The following is a 17,731-nucleotide window of genomic DNA, read 5'->3' as shown; positions in this document are numbered from 1 at the left end:
CAGGAAGCTAAGTTTAAAATTTTTTAACTTGAAATCTGTTCGTAACACTGACTTCCCAGAACTGTGCTTCAGAAAAGTTAGAACAACGGTTACAAAAGCTGGACTATGAGCTTACCACATACCTTCAATTACAAGCATATTCACATCTTTGAATTTTGCTTTCTCCTTCCACTTTGCTCTAAGAGATCAGTAAATAATACGCACAACCTTCAAGTGAATGAGCAGGTGCGTGTAAGATTTAACGTAGAAGTTACAAACACCTACACGGCAGCTTAGGACGGGGCCTTGAATACACGTGGAAGTGCTGATGGCGAGACCCAGGGGACAAGCAGGACACAAAATCCTCTGGCCAACACAGCTGACACCCGCCAGGGCAGAAAGCACATTTAGAAATTGAGATAGAGAAGGAAACGGCACAGACAGAGCTCCTCTGAAGTTACACGGATGGTAAAACCAAACCAGCCTGATTCATATGGATTTAGGGTAATGTGTGCTAACTGCTCTTCTTCGCAATCTACGTCCCTGCGGGGCACAGGCTGGCATTAGGGACAGCTTTTTGAAAAAGAAAGCAGATGTAGCATCTACACAGCAGGCACTTATTTGTATCATAATTACCATCTCTTTTTTTAAATGTCGCTATTTGCCAGGCCATCCAGTGGATATAACTACATAGAACCGATCGGGTCCAAGTAAGTTCTCACAACTAAAGGCAAATTCCTGCAAAACTAACTTACTTTAGGCTTAGCTTAAATGAACTAAGCATTAAATGAGTTTAAATTTCTTTCTCCTCACAATATTTCCTGCCTGAAACTACAGCTCACTGTGCAAGAGTGACTTAAAAATTAATTCACTATGAGCAATTATTAACACTTTTCAAATTATGCATTTATAGCTCTGTTCATACCTGTTCTGCTCAGCATTCAACAGAAACAGTACATTTAAAGCAAAATACTTTAAAACATTAGTTTCTCTCCATTTCTAGTAAACTAATTTGGGTGAACATGTAAAAAAAGTATGCTAGATTGATTCTTTTGCAGAGCCATTATCTGCAGCCTAGAACAACTGATGCATAAAGTTTGGCTAGTGCATGACAACTACGTATCTAAATATATGCTAACAGGAAATCTCTGTGCAGTACTGGTGAGAAAATAACCCTGCAAACTTTCATACACATGCTTAATTTTAGTGTCAATAGTCTCAATACAAACTGGAACTACTCATGATATAAATTACGTGGATGTCTTCATTATTTGCAAAACCAGGACTCACGGTGCAGCTGTCATTGAATTCTTTGATCACTTCAGAGTACACGTTTGTCAATGTCTAAGAAATGTCTGAAGCTGTAGAGCTGTACGGCTCTGCATTGATATTGTGATACTACAAGGAGAGCAGTCATCTGAAGTCGGCATTCGTTTCAACCGGCATGCCAGGCAGTGACACGCGGCGCCCAGCAAAGTCTCACCACATCAACGTGCATTCAAGCTACAGTTAAGAACTGGTTTTATACCTGAACATTTCCTTACAGCTAAGATTGAGATAAAGCGATGCAAAAGCTATCGTAAGCCTGCTCAAATACTTATTTTTATCCCATTTTTCTCCTCTTGCTGCCACATCTGCAGTTATGATGGGCTCCATCTGTTCTACTCAAAAGGCTGGATTCCCACTTGTGATTTGTTCAAAAAGAAGTTAGGGAAAAAAAAAAACCCTGCTTTCATAGGAAAGAATGAGGAAATGGATGCTTGCAGGACATGAACTTTCTATTTGAGATAACTCATTGACACAAATCTAGCAAAGGTTTTACCCTCCATCAAGAACTTCATTTCTGGAAAAAAATATGATGGATTAATGGTTAAAGAAGGGATTTACAATGCAGTCTGTTTAAAAACCCTTCAAACGTTCTCTGGTCAGGCAACTGACAGATTAACCTGACGAGATGTTTTTCATTCTCTATATAGGCAAAGTGATAGAGCCTTATGAACGTGCCAGATGTCAGGCAATATGGGTTGGCTGGGAGAAGTTAGGAATTCATTTGCAATCCTTGTTCTTGAACAAGGAGCAGCCTAGAGCTCCCAGAGCCCTTCGGTCAGCGGAGGTGGCCGAGCTTCCTTGCTGGAGTTCTCCATTTCAGCTGCAAAGCAGGGCTGTTGAGTGATATGGGCCAGACTGAGCAGAGGAATCTGCATACCCATTTTGTCCATTCAGGTGCGTTTCTTTAAGACCCCAAATAAACTCTGAAGCCAAGACAAGTGTAACAGTTACAATTCTGTTGGAAGAAATCTTGACAGCCACAGTCAGCCCAGTACTCTGCAAGAGGGTTTTGCCCTGAGCTAATGCTGCAGTTTGCATTAAGGAATAGGGTAGGACGGAGACCAGCAGAGAAAAAGGAAGGGAAAAAGCCATCCAACATATCTCCCTTTTGAGCCAAGATCCTACGGTGCCCTATATTCCTTTTGATAGGAACTGAAAAATTGTGGGGATTACTGTGAGATGTAGCTCACAACAGCAGCGGTCTGAATACAGAATACAAAACCCCAGGAAACAGAGATAACAAAAAGGGTTTCTTGTAGACACATTCAGTGGGAGCAAGTGTTAAAAAAAAAAAAAAAAAAAGAGTCAACTAAAATCTGCAATACTTCCTCTTTCGCAAGAGGGGCTATCTGAACTTGTGGGGAAAGCCACAGAAAATGGTAGTATAAGCCTGGGAAAATCTCACTGATCTAAACAGAAACAAGCGATTGGTATGCAGAATGGTTCTGGAGGAATATTACTCGAAGTATTATATTGCTTTTCAGAGTAAATTCAAAAACTTCTGAAGTAGACTTTAGTTGCACTTGAAAGTTTTCCAGTGTACTTTTATGTACAAGTGTGATTTTTTTTTAATTGATTTTGTTGACACAGCGATACTGGCAAACACTCCAATGGATGTGCACTTCTATCAGCGTAGGTTAGTATAGCTGTGCCTGCTCCTAAGCTCCTGCTTAATGCCAAAATCAGTGAAGGCGAAAAAACTTCCAATGTGCATAAGGCCCACATTCTTAGTTGCTGCATTCATGAATATTTAAAGCATAACTCACTATCTGTGACTCTCCCAAAACCACAGAAAATGTAGTGTACCAGAAGAACCTGAACAGGCGTGCATTAACCAGGTCTACTCTGAGCTCCTGGCATCAGTCAGTGATTATGTCCGAGAGTCGTATATAAACACTAGCGGTAGAAGTTCTCCTGAAAGCTGTCTAATAAAGCAAAATTAAAACAACTGTGAAATTCTCATGCATGTAACACCACTGCGATTAACTGCAGGTCTAAATAAGACTCATAAATCCACATTTTCCAATATGCCTTAAGCCATTACCAAATCACATTTACGTATACCTACTTTTTACATTGCCAAAGAACAGTACAATCAGAAGAAAGATTAAAAATTAGCCAGTGAAACTTTCGTATAAAAATAATAAAACTTTAAGACAAAAGCCAAAGGATAAATATCTAAGATATCTTTAGTCTTCAATTAGCTCATCAAAAGAGAACGCATCCTTTAGAACTTATGTTACAGATATGCTACACAGTGTATCTTACAGAAATGCTACAAATGGGAACCTACTGTCTCCGTCATTTGAATACCTTTCAAATGAACATTGCCAAACATCGAACCTTCAACTAAGAAGTTTATTTGACAACAGTAACCGAAGACAGAAAAAAACAAATTAGAAAGTGCTTAGCAACTTCCCTCCAAAATAAACCCAGACATCAATGAATTCTCTAAAGCCTTTGGTGCCATTTGGATAAGGGGTCTCACCACATACTAGCACGTAACAGCAATAGGTTGTCCTAACTTGGAGCTTCAGTGGTTAATAAAAATATTAGTAACATCTGCTATTAGTAAGCTCAAACAGTTGTAATTAAAAACAGTGATTCTACTGTTGATCTCTGGAAGATAATGGCAGAAAGTCTGTTAGTAGAAACAAAGCAATAGTCTAATAAAAGGAAAATGAAGCACAGATTTTTCTGTAATTCCAATTTACTCTTTAAGGTCATCAGTTAAATAATATACATATTAATCTACCTGTCATAAACCTTCTTTTCAGCCAGTGTATGTGCATTGACTCCTTTTGATCTAGGTCAGCAGTTCTCAAACTTTAGATCAGTTCCTCTTCTTTTCAGGAATACTTTAGGGTCCCCCTGAATATCTCCCTACACAACCATATATTATGCATTAATTTGCATAAAATACAAAATACAGTATTTGCAGACACATACACATATTTAATTCAAATATACACAACGACTGTATCAGCACACATACCCTTCTTCCCCTACACAAGAGCTTAGGGATCAAGGTCTGTACATTAAGGGGAGTGGAGCTGCAAAAGGGAGGGAACAGAAGGTACGAAATACATCCATGAACATCCGTACGCAGGCGATGGGGAAGCAAATGCCAAGAAGGTGCTGCAGCCTCAGAGCCTGAGCAGCTTCCGAGAGCGTCAGTAACTGGGGAAAGAGATATTTGTTCCGCGCAGAGTGCGAGAGAGGGAAGATGAAGGGAGCCACTAAAACCACACCACCTGGGGCTGCAGCATCCAGGTCAAAATCTCCTGCCAGAGGAGACAAAGCAGGACCCCAGAGATTTCTCCCCACACTCCTCCTGCCTGCCTGTGGCTCCAGGCTCCCTCCCTGCAGCAGCGGCTGCTCCTACACCGAGCTCTGAAAGGACCTCATTGAGCAACTCACCACGCTCCTTCCTCAGACTACTGCAAGCCCAGCTCACGCTAGCCAGTGGCCAAATAAAAGGTGCTTGGAAGCTTCCAGTGAGGCAATGGGAATGCACTACAGGGAAAGACAAGTTAGAAGAGGTATCAAGAAACAGAGCATCTGAGCTATGCTATCCCTTCTCTACCTGCAGTCTTTAAAGTACACTTGTCTCAACATGAGCTAGTTCTGGCTGCAGTTTTCAGCCCCTCACACCTAGGCGTTTGGGAACCTGAACCCTGAGTGCTCTCACACCTTCCCAGGATCCACTCTGAACCCCCATTTGAGAACTGCTGGTCTAGTTTAACTAGCAGCATGCGAAATTACAAACCTAACAACTTAATGCCCTCTCAGTGCATAGCAGCATACAAAGAGTAAAGTAACATGTGCTTCAGTTACCTCCGGCAAGAGTGTCGTGCCATTGCATTTCAGTAGCCTGATGATGAGGATTTCGATGAGACGTCTACATGGTTTATAGTATTTCCAGACTTCAAGAAAATACTACAGTGGCAGAGATGAGGGTAAGCCTACACAAGGAAAACAGGCTGCCAACCTACCCCTTACAAACAATTTGCTCAAGACTAAAAGAAACTCAGAGAGCACAACTAAATGCATAGCATTTTACTGTTATTAGTGCTTCCACAGAGTCTGTGGACACTTCTATTATTTCAGTCCAAAAATGGCTGTATGTGGGGAAAAATCTTTCAGAATACAGCAACACAATTTAAATGGTGTTTAGATTGGGGTGGGTGCTGGGGCGTTAATCTTAAACTTACAAGATAAAGTACATATTTGGGAATATTTAAGCTATCGCAGCGTATTTCACGTCATGTTTTTCCATGAACTCCCACTTCAACTCAAAGTATTACTCAGGCTTTACCACGAACCTATTAATTGTTGGAAACTACAGAGGACTACCTGGTATAATCAAAGGAACATTTTTAAGTCTTTATGTGGGGAAACCCCCATGTATTTAACAAAACATCACAGTAATACTCATGCCACAGTGAAGATATTGGCATGTTACTGTCGGTTCTGTCACTGAGAAACTGTTGTTTAAACCTTCATGTTCACCCCCTAGGATTCTTTCAATGAATTGATACGCGCACAGATTTTCAATGCAGGTCCAAGCTTAATATTCATTGCACTCATAAGGTGATCCTCCTTCAACAAGAGGAGAGCTTGTCCGTCAATTTCTTGTGCTCTAAATTCATCTGCAATATCTTGACAACCTACAAGGCAACAGAAAAAAGAATCACTGGGTTAGAAATGTGCATTCTTAGATGCAATGACTCTGTCCATGCTGGAGCTTTTCAGCTACACAATTTCCAATCCTTGTCCCTTTAGCTTGTGGAACCTATGGTATATGCAAGAGTTCAGTATCACAATGGCAACTTCCAAGATAATCTGAAAGTAACTCTTACTACAGCCTTCAATTCTATTGGAGAATTACTCATTGGAAATTTCACGTCCTTGCAAAGACAGATTTCTCGTGTCATTAAGAGGAACAATTGTGATGATCTCACAATTGGAAGAGACTGGCAAAATACCACTGAAATAGCAATCAAGTAAAAGCATAATTCAAGTAGGTTCTCTCCATCAATAAAAAGATATGCATATTGTATTGCTATGTACACTCAGTGAGAAAATTGACGTAGCTACAATTTCCAAAAAGTGTTAATTCCATCTGTTACCACCACTGGATTAAGTAACCAGAATTTTGATTTATGGGCTTTAGCATAACTGTCTCGCAAAGCCATTTCTCATCAGTTACCTGAGTGAATGCTCTATACGCAGCAGTAAGTCACTTCACAAGTGCAACGTTAAACTAGTTGAATTTTTTTTTTAAATCACAGAATGGCAAGGGTTGGAAGGGACCTCGGGAGATCATCTAGTCCAACCCCCCTGTGAAAGCAGGTTCCCCTAGAGCATGTTACACAGGACTTCGTCCAGGCAGGCTTTGAATATCTCCGGAGAAGGAGACTCCACAACCCCCCTGGGCAGCCTGTTCCAGGGCTCCATTGCCCTCAGAGTAAAGAAGTTTTTCCCTCATGTTCAACTGAAACGTCTTATGTCTCAGCTTGTACCCATTGCCTCTTGTCCTGGTGCTGACACCACTGCAGAGAGTCTGGCTTCATCCTCTTGACTTCCGTCCTTGAGATATTTGTACATGTTGATGAGGTCCCCTCTCAGTCTTCTCTTCTTCAGGCTGAACAAGCCCAACTCTCTCAGCCTTTCCTCCTAGGGGAGATGCTCCAGTCCCTTAATCATCCTAGTTGCTCTCCTCTGGACTACTTTCTAGGAGTTCCTCATCTTTCTTGAACTGGGGAGCCCAGAACTGGACACAGTGCTCCAGGTGGGGTCTCACCAGGGCAGAGCAGAGGGGGAGGTGAACCTCCCTCGCCCTGCTGGCCACACTCCTCTTAATGCACCCCAGGATACCACTGGCCCTCCTGGAAACAAGGGCACACTGCTGGCTCATGGTCAGATTGTCATCCACCAGGACTCCCAGGTCCCTCTCGGCTGAGCTGCTTTCCAGCAGGTCAGCCCCCAGCCTGTACTGGTGCATGACAAACACTTTTTCTGAACATGAAATAACATGGTCTCAGGCTACTGAGGCCAACAGCGTGAGAAAGGGGACTCTTCCTGGGTTGGACTGTCCCAAGCAACTGAGGGCCCCTTTCCACTGAAGAACACTGTGGAAACAAAAGGTTCCTCAAAGATCTTCTGGACATCTGTTAAGCAGAAACAGTCAGTTATGCCTGGCTGTTTGGCAGCTCTGTTATATGGACAAATGTCTTCTAACAACGTGAATAGGAGCACTCATTGTCAGTTGTTTATTTGAAGCTTCTTTCCACACAGCCAAGCTTCTCCTGTTTTTAGTATATTTGTGTTCTCAATCATTGGTGTCTCTGTCTCTCTCAGAGCCTTTCAGACACATTTAAATTTGTGCTCCACCTTCCATTCCTGATTTTCATTATTCCTTGGTTAAGCCTACTTTTTGGCATTTTTATATTTTCCCTTTTTCTAAAGGTATACTATTACAGAGATACAAAAATACCATGAAGAACTCCTTTTCCACCCCAGATGAGAGCAATTGACTAATTTCATGTCCTTTTGTGCACTCAGATTTAAGTTCTATAAAGAATAGACAGCCTAATTTCCTGATGGATTTACAAATGTTCAAGAGACAAATAGAAGGGAATTGTGGCAGGAAGTATCGACATCCACACCTTAATTCATTTGGATTATTACTGTGCAGTGGTTGTAACAGTCAAGGTTGGAAAAGGTTTGCTTTTCACAAAGAATAAAGCCTGATTTTTTTTCTTAATGATTTGTTAAACAGACCTCATGTAACAATTAGCTGCCACTTTAATAAGGAAAGGAAAAGGTTAAAAGATAATATGAAAAGAGAAAGGTTGTTTTATGGAATTTTATTGTAGCCTCTGGTTTCAGGCTAAACCTCTGTAGTTTAGGTCACAACTCTACAATCCCAAAAGTAAAACAGTTACTCTGTGGCAGCTGGCTAAGGACTATTTTGCATAGCATTTAAAACAAAGCAGCTTTAATACATGATAAATGCCCAGTTCTTGGGCATTATTTATTGTAACAAGAAATAATAAGAGTGGTATCCTTTGGAGAAAAAAAAAAAAACCACCAAATTAGCTTGTCACAAACAGTATTTATATAGCCACTTAGGTCATTACAATGTTTTATTGCTTGCACGTATTCCGTGTCACAACTCTACAATCCCAAAAGTAAAACAGTTACTCTGTGGCAGCTGGCTAAGGACTATTTTGCATAGCATTTAAAACAAAGCAGCTTTAATACATGATAAATGCCCAGTTCTTGGGCATTATTTATTGTAACAAGAAATAATAAGAGTGGTATCCTTTGGAGAAAAAAAAAAAAACAACACCAAATTAGCTTGTCACAAACAGTATTTATATAGCCACTTAAGTCATTAAAATGTTTTATTGCTTGCACGTATTCCGTAACTTTACTTTTAATATTTCTGGTAGAGCGATGCACTAGCGCAGCCCAGCTACAAAGCGTACCACAATCGGTAAGAGAACATTCTTCAGGAGCCCAGAGCTGTCACAGAGCTCCTGGAATGGTGCTGCCAGTTCCAGCTACAAAGTGAAGATAAGGCTGCCAGTAAGAGCAAGAAAAATCTTAAGATAACTGACCATTCTCAGGAGGATCTAACAGCTCTATCACCATCACAAAGGCTCTTATTTATGTGTTGACAACAGACAAAATGTCTGTAAGTCAAGTACTAAGTAAGTATTTCTGTGAAAGGCATCACTGTGTATCTGACTTGAGCCCTGAACATGGCGATTGTCAGACCACATTTACAGAGAATGAGAGACCGAGAGAAGTTTTTCCATTTAGGAACAAAAGTTGCCCTATTAAAATAGATTATTGGTTGTTGTTGCAAGGCTTTTTTCTTTAAGCAGGACATGAAGTATTTCCATGCAACTCTCCCTAAAATACCTTTTCTCCAAGTTGTTTTGGAAAAGCAAAGGATGGAAGTTGAATGTATTTCAGTTCCCTCATGCAAGCACTTTTGGGTATTCTTAAGCACTTTCGCAATTGGTTGTTGTGCAATAATTTAGCTAAGAAAAGCATGAGAAGTGGGTGAAAGACTATTAATCTTGCAGCTGAAGAAAGAAAGGAGGAACAATTCTGCTAGGGCTTAAACTGTTGCTGTCTCTTCCCCCCCAGAAGAAATAAGTATCAGTAGAAGTGTCCTACAACCTTCATTTCTCCAAAAGACTCCCGAGGAATTCAGGAAAAGCCTGACAAGGACACTGGACTCTGCAGTTAGATCTCAGCTAGAGAGTCTATGCAGAAAGCTGTAAATCAAAACAGATGGCCCTAACGTTTACGAAAAGCTGACAAATCACCATCTCCTATAACATGGCAGACAGTCTGCATGGACTGCACCAAGTAGCTATTGCAAAATAGCATAATGAAAGTCAATTGCATTGCTTCTGGTATTATGCAACTCTGTCAGCATATGAAAAAATATTTTTTCAAGAGAGTGGCTTGAGAATATATTGAACAGAGTAAACGCCAGAATTGCCAAAAATATGAATAGAGCTATGTAACAATGAGAATTCTGGCAGGTTGTGTATATCATTTTAAATACCTTTTGAACTTTTTTAAAGGAAGTATTTGAGAAACCAGACCTTAACACGGATGGGAATGAGTCATTATAATAAAATTTCATTAATGCAGAAAAAGATAAAAAGTTTTTTTAAAATCAGAGATTACCTTTTTATAGAATACACCCCACCCCCAGATCCAGCAGCTGGTGAAACATTCTACAAGCAATGGTTTCAAAACAGATACCACATTTTAAGAATAATATTTTTGTTCTCATACTTACAAGTGAATTGTGTTTAAGTGGTACTTTAAGTTTTCTAGGAAAGGAACTATCATTTATTCTTTTGTAGAACCTGCAATTATTGAATTAACTAGAGCCTCAGATCTGTAACAGCAATACAGTCATATTCCAGGAACGCAGCTGAAGTACAGAAACATGAATGACCATGTCTTAAAACTAAGGAGCTTTGCTTGTTTTTACAGACATCACTGCAGGTTCCCAGAAGCAGATAACGTTAACTTAATCGCAATTTATAAACCATCAGAAGAAAGGTGCTTCAGGGATGACTTTTGCTGATTTAAGACATCCCTCACTCAATCCTTTGCCTGACGGACTTTATAAAAAATTAACTGTCAAATCCCACATGTGTGACTTAGCAATGGAGATACATTCCTTACAGATTATTAGCCTTATGTGGGATACACAGAAAAATGGTTTAGCATTTCTAAACTAGAAAATTAGGAACAAACTTAAGCTGGGTTTCAATGTTTTGACATGCGAGTTACATGGGTAAGCAACAAAAATTCTTGTATGACTGCTATTATGGAGACCTGCCTTGTTTCCTGAGAGAATTACAGTATCTGATCAGATAGAACGGCATCCTTGAGGAAGAGGGGGGGGAGTAAAACTTTAAAGCTTATGACAGATAGGAAATGATAAATAAATGTCAAATAACCTGACGATGATATAAAGGTAACTGTGAATATTGAGCTAAAGAAAAGGTTTGTAAATAAGGAGAAACAAGATTTTTTTTTTTTTCTAAGAACAGACTGTGTCTACCAGTATGCAGAGTCTCTATGTAGAAGTTCTCTGCATTTCCATTACTGAGCAAAGCTACACAAAACAAAGTTTAACTTTATAGAAGAAACTCGCTTATTCTTTTTTAATGACTTACATCAGGACAGGTCTTTCAAATTTTTCACTTGTATAAAGGGAAAGAACTCCCTTTTTTCTTCTTCTACTGAATAAGCAGCAAGTAAGGAGGGAAGAGGAAGAAAAATGTAAAAGGGAGGAAGCGTGTCTGATCTCTCTACTGACCTCTTGAGAGAAGTCAGACTGAAGGGAGGAACAGCTCTAATCTCCATCAGCTGGGATGCAACAGCAGAAGTGGGACTAGCTCTATCAACATGGGATTTGTGCTGAAGGAACAAGCAAGAGGAAACAAATCACATTCCAGTTTCTATCGCCAGCTAACGTGTACACTAGTGCTGTAACCGCACCACCTCCTCATCGCACCAGTGCTAAAAAGCAAGGAGCTTTACTGTTAAAAAAATGGAATGAGTTATTGCACATACCAGGCAAAGAATGTATGAAGGCCCAAACTTCATCCACAGTCCATACGGATGGGTCAGCTTGCACCACTGGTAACAAGTCAATGCTCTCTGGCATCTTCCTAATTCTCAGTTCCCTAAGTTCACGTTCTCTCTCTCTTTCACTCTGTCTCCGCAGACGGGTGGTCATGGCAGCTGGAACAGCATCTTCATGAGAAGCCATATCTTCTTCTGCAGATGGATAAGTAATTGGAAGCTGGAAAACGTAGTACAAATACACTACCGTATTATATTTTATTTGTAATTCCCAAAGCAGTGCTATAGTTTTAAGCAAATATTCCACAGACCTGTCTAAGAAAATGATCTCGTGACGCCCCATCAGGGCCACTCGGTCGACGCCCGCGTCGCCCAAGACTTTGGCTATCTGACTTCCGATTCCAGCGACTGGTCTTGTCAGATGTAAACAGCCCAAATTTCTTAGTGCAACTAAGGCTGTGCCTAAAGAAGTAAGATACGTTCAGTAATGCACTCATAGTTTTAGGGACTGCATTAAATCAAGTAACAATAAAATTACATTGTTGTCCACAGAAACGCTGCCTAATCAAAGTCAGCCACAGGTATCACAAAGATCAAAGAGAAAGGTTATCTCAAAGGCCATTTACTCAAACCCCTTGTCTTGATGCAAGATCAAATATATCTCCATCATCCCTGGAAGATGTCAGTCTTTCCCGTTCTTAAAATTTTTCTATGATAGAAATACCTTTGCATTTTATCACATATTCCAATCCTGCTTCTCCAAAACGTCCATTAAACGCCTAAAGTCTCATTATACCTTTTGCTTCCATTTGCTCTGCCTAGCTGATACCCAGTCAAAGGAGGATGAAGGCAAAAAATCCCATCTTAACATTAAGGGGCCAAATATCCCTTCTTAACATTATTTTGCTGGTACTGTCTCAACAGGCACAAAATCAAAAATATACATTCCCATCACTTAAAAAGGAAATGTCTCAGGTGGGGGATTAAAAAAGTAGCAGAAAGGTGGTCTCTAGGCACACTGATGCAAAAAAAAGAACTAAGTGGTAGATAAAAATGGGAAACTGGTCCCGATTTCTAAAACATCTGGGATTAAATATAAATTTTCCAGCTGTAATGATGGAAGATTTTACATTCAGATGTTGACTATGAATTCTTCCCTTCTCAACCAAAACAAAAGCAGCATATTAAGCTCAACGAGAAACAGAAACCAGCCATTTTCCTCTGCCAACCACGTACAAGCAAACGGCATCACGTATTATTTTCAAGAATGGAGAAGCTTTAGCAAACACTAAATTATCTACGTTTATGAATATTTCTATTTTCCCCTATGCAAATAAAGAATTTTTACACTGTTACTACAAACATTTGAGAATGTTTTTGTCTATGCGGCATTTCAATTATGCCAAGATAAATTCAGTGGGGTTTTTTCCCCTAGCATCCCACAAAACTGTAAGAAAGCCCACCTAGCCCAGCATTGCCCAGCATCAAGGGGAAGACAACAGGAATATGAAAAATATATAACGATTTGTGGCCCATGAACCTCTGCACCAATTTCCAAACACTTAGTAACCCTTAATGGATTTCTCTTCCATGATATCCCATAACTTTCCCATAAGCCCAACAGCATTCATGGCACCCTCTGGGAAGAGGTCTACAATTTTACTGTAATTCCCTTTATATTTCAAGATGGTAGACAACCTATCATAGCCTTTTGTAACCATATACTCTGCAAATTTGGGTAGAAGGCAGTCATGTTTTACTGTTTCTTTATTTTTCAACATCAGATGCTATTTGCATGCTATCCCATTAATCAGATAATGATAATCAATAACTAGGCAGAGTACCTTTTGGCACAGGATGTGGAGCAGAATCTTTTTGACCTTAGAAACTTATTAGAATATCCCATTTTTCCACAAAATTCACACTTCAGAAGATCATTTTCAATTTCGTCCAGTCCCTCTAAAGAAAGGAGTGAGGCATAAAGAAGTCAGTTTCAACACAAAATTACATTCACATTTCCCATCTCAAGGAGGCAGGTAGAAGATTTTCAAATATCTATCACATTAATTAAATACCTTAACAGAAAATTAAGCAAAACTAAGCAAGTCATAGATTTCGCTCTCTACAGAAAAGATCTTGAGCAAACTGAACCTTACTGAACCTTCAATTAAGTTATTCAATGAACTTAATCAGCTTTTTTGTTAAATTTCAAGCCATCCGTGAGCAAGTACGCCCTCAAACATAGCGAACAACTAAAAAGAAGTGTTACAGTCCTCGTGAACTGCTTATATAGAGTTCTTTAAAAGAACCGGGCATTCCATGGTTTAAATTCAAGCTCTCCTGTAATGACATAATGCATTAACTTTTTAAAATACTTTCTTTGAATAAGCAACTGCTACAACCAAAGGGACTTGTGAAAGCAAGTAGAACACTGAATATTATCTACAAAAAAAGATACACTGCATGTAAGTAAGAAAAGGATTATGGCATCTACTGATTTACAGCCTACTGTTAAAGACTATTTGCTGTTATTAGTGAGATGAGGAGGCACTTTTCCTGCTCCTTGTGAAGAACTCAAACACCAGCTGAGGGAGCATCAGTGAAAGAAAAAGTAGAAAAGCCCCAAAGCAGGCAGGTACAAGGCAACAAGGCAGCACAAACAACACGTGCTGAACGTCTATGAACTTCTGCTGAACAACACGTGCTCTCTTCTACTGGAAGCACGTCATGTGTAGAGCATGGTTTGTACGTAGTTTAGAGTAATGCCACCATATCTGCAAACCAGCTTGACCTCCAGCATGGAAAACACCCCCAAACCTTATGCCCATGCACCACCTGTGAAATGCGCCATAAGGAGTGAAGGGGTGAAACTGGCACAAACTGAAATCACAGAATCATGGAATCACTTTGGTTGGAAAAGACCTTTGAGATCATCGAGTCCAACCTTTAACCTAACCCTGCCATCCCACCACTAAACCCTGTCCCTAAGCACCTCATCCCTCCTTCTTTTAAATACCTCCAGGGATGAGGACTCGACCACCTCCCTGGGCAGCCCACCCTTTCAGTGAAGAAGTTTTTCCTAATATCTAACCTAAACCTGCCCTGGCGCAGCTTCAAACCATTCCCCCTCGTCCTATCATCTGTTACCAGGGAGAAGAGGCCGACCCCCACCTCCCTACAGCCTCCTTTCAGGTAGCTGTAGAGGGCGATCAGGTCTCCCCTCAGCCTCCTCTTCTCCAGACTAAACAACCCCAGTTCCCTCAGCCGTTCCTCGTATGACTTGTGCTCCAGACCCCTCACCAGCTTGGTTGCTCTCCTCTGGACATGCTCCAGCAATGCAACATCCTTCTTGTAGTGAGGGGCCCAAAACTGAACACAGTATTCGAGGTGCGGCCTCACCAGCACCGAGTACAGGGGCACGATCACTTCCCTACTCCTGCTGGCCGCACTATTCCTGATACAGTAATGTACACAAAATGTAACATTTTGTGTTCATTCAGCTTAAGTAAAAGAACTGCAATGCCAGGGAGCTGCAATCATGGACAAAATACATTGTTCCAAAACTCAGAGGACTAAACAAACATACATTTCTGCCACATTTCTAACACTCTGGAGTTACTGTTTCATCTACTTTGCCTCTTGCTAGTCACTGTATGAGTTCATACTTACAATTTTACATAATTAGTTGCAAAAATTGGAAACTAGCTTTTTGTTCCAACTTCATTGTTAACCTCTGATGCCAGCTAATGCAAATGCAGGTCTGTCATAGCAGCGTGAACTCACTAAACTGCTTGCTGACACTAACTATTGCACTGACAGGGTAACAAAAAAGCACTAGTGCAGCAAAGAGCTGAAAATACTGAAAAGGGATCTGACCTATCAGGACTCAAAGACATAACTGAAATCAACAAATCCCCCAGCAGCATCACTGAAAATTACCATGTTGCAAGCCTCCAACTTAATAAACTGTGATCAAACAGCAAGTAAAACCTGGAAATTAGAAACTTATCAAATCTGACCAACCTTGCAACTAAGTTAAATACCAGAGATGCATCCTTCAAATGGATTACACTCTCTAAAAAAACTCCCAAAACCCTCACTCCCAATCCAGGTCATGGATGTGGAAAAAAAAAATTACAAGAGAGTGAAGTGAAAATTGATGCTAAGAGCCTTTTCTTTTGCATATTAGGTGTTTCTACCATACATGCAATCATCCTTTGCTCAACTTCTGCATATGTGGATGTGCTTCAGTGATGGATGTTTCCTCCTAGCTCATCTAATGAGTAGTTGCAAATTGTGTATACAAACCTAACACCAGCTGCCAGGAACAATAAATAAAAACAAAACCATGAAGGTTTGAATAATTCCACAAAACAACAGAGCAGCTGTTTGAAATCTGAGAAATAACATAGTGTTAATACTGAAAAGTTCTTAGGGAATGCTACTGAAAACTAATTACAATCTACCGTAACAAACCAAGGGCAAAATAACTATCGTAAACAGAGCGTCAAATACTCTAGAAGATACAGCAGATGGCAACGTTTCTTTTGTTTGAAACACATTTGGTGAAACAAGGTATTGCAAAAGAAGCTGTACTCTTGATCAAGAAAACAAGCTTATTTAAGAGCAATTTACTAAGCAGAGTCATGAGCTATGAGATTTACAAATCTCATTTTTGAGTAGAAGAGTAGGATAACTCCACTGAGCTGTAAAAGAACCAAAAAATCTCAAACAAATCATACAATTTACCAGATGACTTTTTAAAAAAAAGCCTCTTGTGCTTGATGCTTTCACATCACTGGACTTCCCTCTCAAAGAACTGGTTAAATGGAAGCCTTCACTGGGAGATGATACCAAAAAAATAACAGCAATTTTATATTAAATGAAACAAAGGTTTAGAAAACTTCCAGTCACACTGCAACCCTCCACTGTTAATACGCTAGATGCTTGCCTTGTAAAATTTAGTCTGGTATACCTATGTGAATGTTTCTGAAGAATAAGGTATGGGCCTTGAATTATTTTACAGTAGAATATTGTGCAATATATTTTAAAAATGGACCCTGTAAAAATCCTTTCTTCATTCTTCTATGTAGACAACTTAATTATAACATAATCAAAGGAAAGTTACAGTTACAAAGCAAAGCACTTCAAATATCTGCCACTGCCTAAACTAGGCTGTTACTGCAAAATGAAGAAGGGCTCTGGACCATACTGAGGTACACTAGTAAATGCAATCATATTATCAGCCATAATTTAGGAAATTCTGTTATAGGTTTCATTTTCAGGCACTGTTTCCACAGCTTCTGACTTCTTTGCACAGATGGTATATCAACATGTAGGAGGCCTGCAACCCATCAATATTTCCTTTCAGTGACGTGCTTCCAAGCTAAACCAAGCTCCTACTGAAAACCAGTGCTACAAGTGAAAATATACTTTCAATTTTAAAGAGAGATATATATTGCCTGAGCGGTTAAGTAAATCAGCCTTAAGCAAAAATTCCAACCATGTTTACTTGACTTCACTACCAGCAAATACTCTTTGAATTCAGAATGCTTCCTAAAGCAAGCTTTTTACCTTGTCTGCTATCCTGGACTTGGGTCTGACCCAATGCACTTGTAAACAATAACAGATATAAATCAATGTGGTAAAAAATCATGTATCAGAATCTAATAATCTAAAAGACTGAATTTTGAGCTAATTTGTTTGCCAAGACACACCATGGATGCAGCCAACTTCCCTATTGCACTTCAGTAGCTTTCACCAAGGCAGAAACCACAGTAACTAATGAACTGCCACTGCTGTTGCCATCTTGAAAGTTCCTGTGAGAAAGGAGCAGGGGGGTGGACTGTTTTAATTAAGTGACAATTTACGACACCTGGAGTGGGAAGCAGTTGAAGCACAGCTACAGTGACACTTGCTCAGGACACACTGTCCTGACTTTTTTCCAGCCCCATCCCCGACACAGTCCTGTAGCACTAGCAGGCACTGTATTTGTCCCTTCTTACCCTGCTCACTACAGTCTTGATATGAGAGAGGGAAAAGAACTATTTTAAGAGAATGAAACTAAGACTTGCATTAGGACAAATTTAAACAGATCACCAAAACCAGCTCCTGTGCAATTGCTCAAGCTGTGGAAGAGAAAATCCAGAGGTGGCTGAAAAATTCTGGACTTTCAAATCTTGGATGAATTTACACAAAGATGTCAGTTAAAGAATAACTTGGCTTCTGGGCCAGGCCATGGTTTAATTTCCATTTCATAACACTCATGAAGCTACCTACATTGGGG

The 17,731-nt window shown here is 40.0% G+C and overlaps 1 protein-coding gene across 1 annotated transcript in view; it reads right to left on the bottom strand.

Annotated features, from left to right (window-relative positions):
- Positions 1-6: 6 nt before the first annotated feature.
- Positions 7-17,731, bottom strand: part of PHC3 (polyhomeotic homolog 3) — a 34,590-nt gene continuing 16,865 nt past the window's right edge. The window contains 4 exon segments of the mRNA XM_009645767.2: positions 7-5,978; positions 11,434-11,665; positions 11,757-11,907; positions 13,290-13,404. Coding sequence (XP_009644062.1) covers positions 5,824-5,978; positions 11,434-11,665; positions 11,757-11,907; positions 13,290-13,404 — 653 coding nt within the window. The 3' untranslated portion in view covers positions 7-5,823.

Source organism: Egretta garzetta, unplaced genomic scaffold, assembly GCF_000687185.1.
Source record: "Egretta garzetta isolate BGI_Z169 unplaced genomic scaffold, ASM68718v1 scaffold638, whole genome shotgun sequence".
Taxonomy (NCBI): Eukaryota; Metazoa; Chordata; class Aves; order Pelecaniformes; family Ardeidae; genus Egretta; species Egretta garzetta.
The sequence above is the reverse complement of the archived record's forward strand: the minus strand, read 5'-3'. Positions and strand labels throughout refer to the sequence as shown.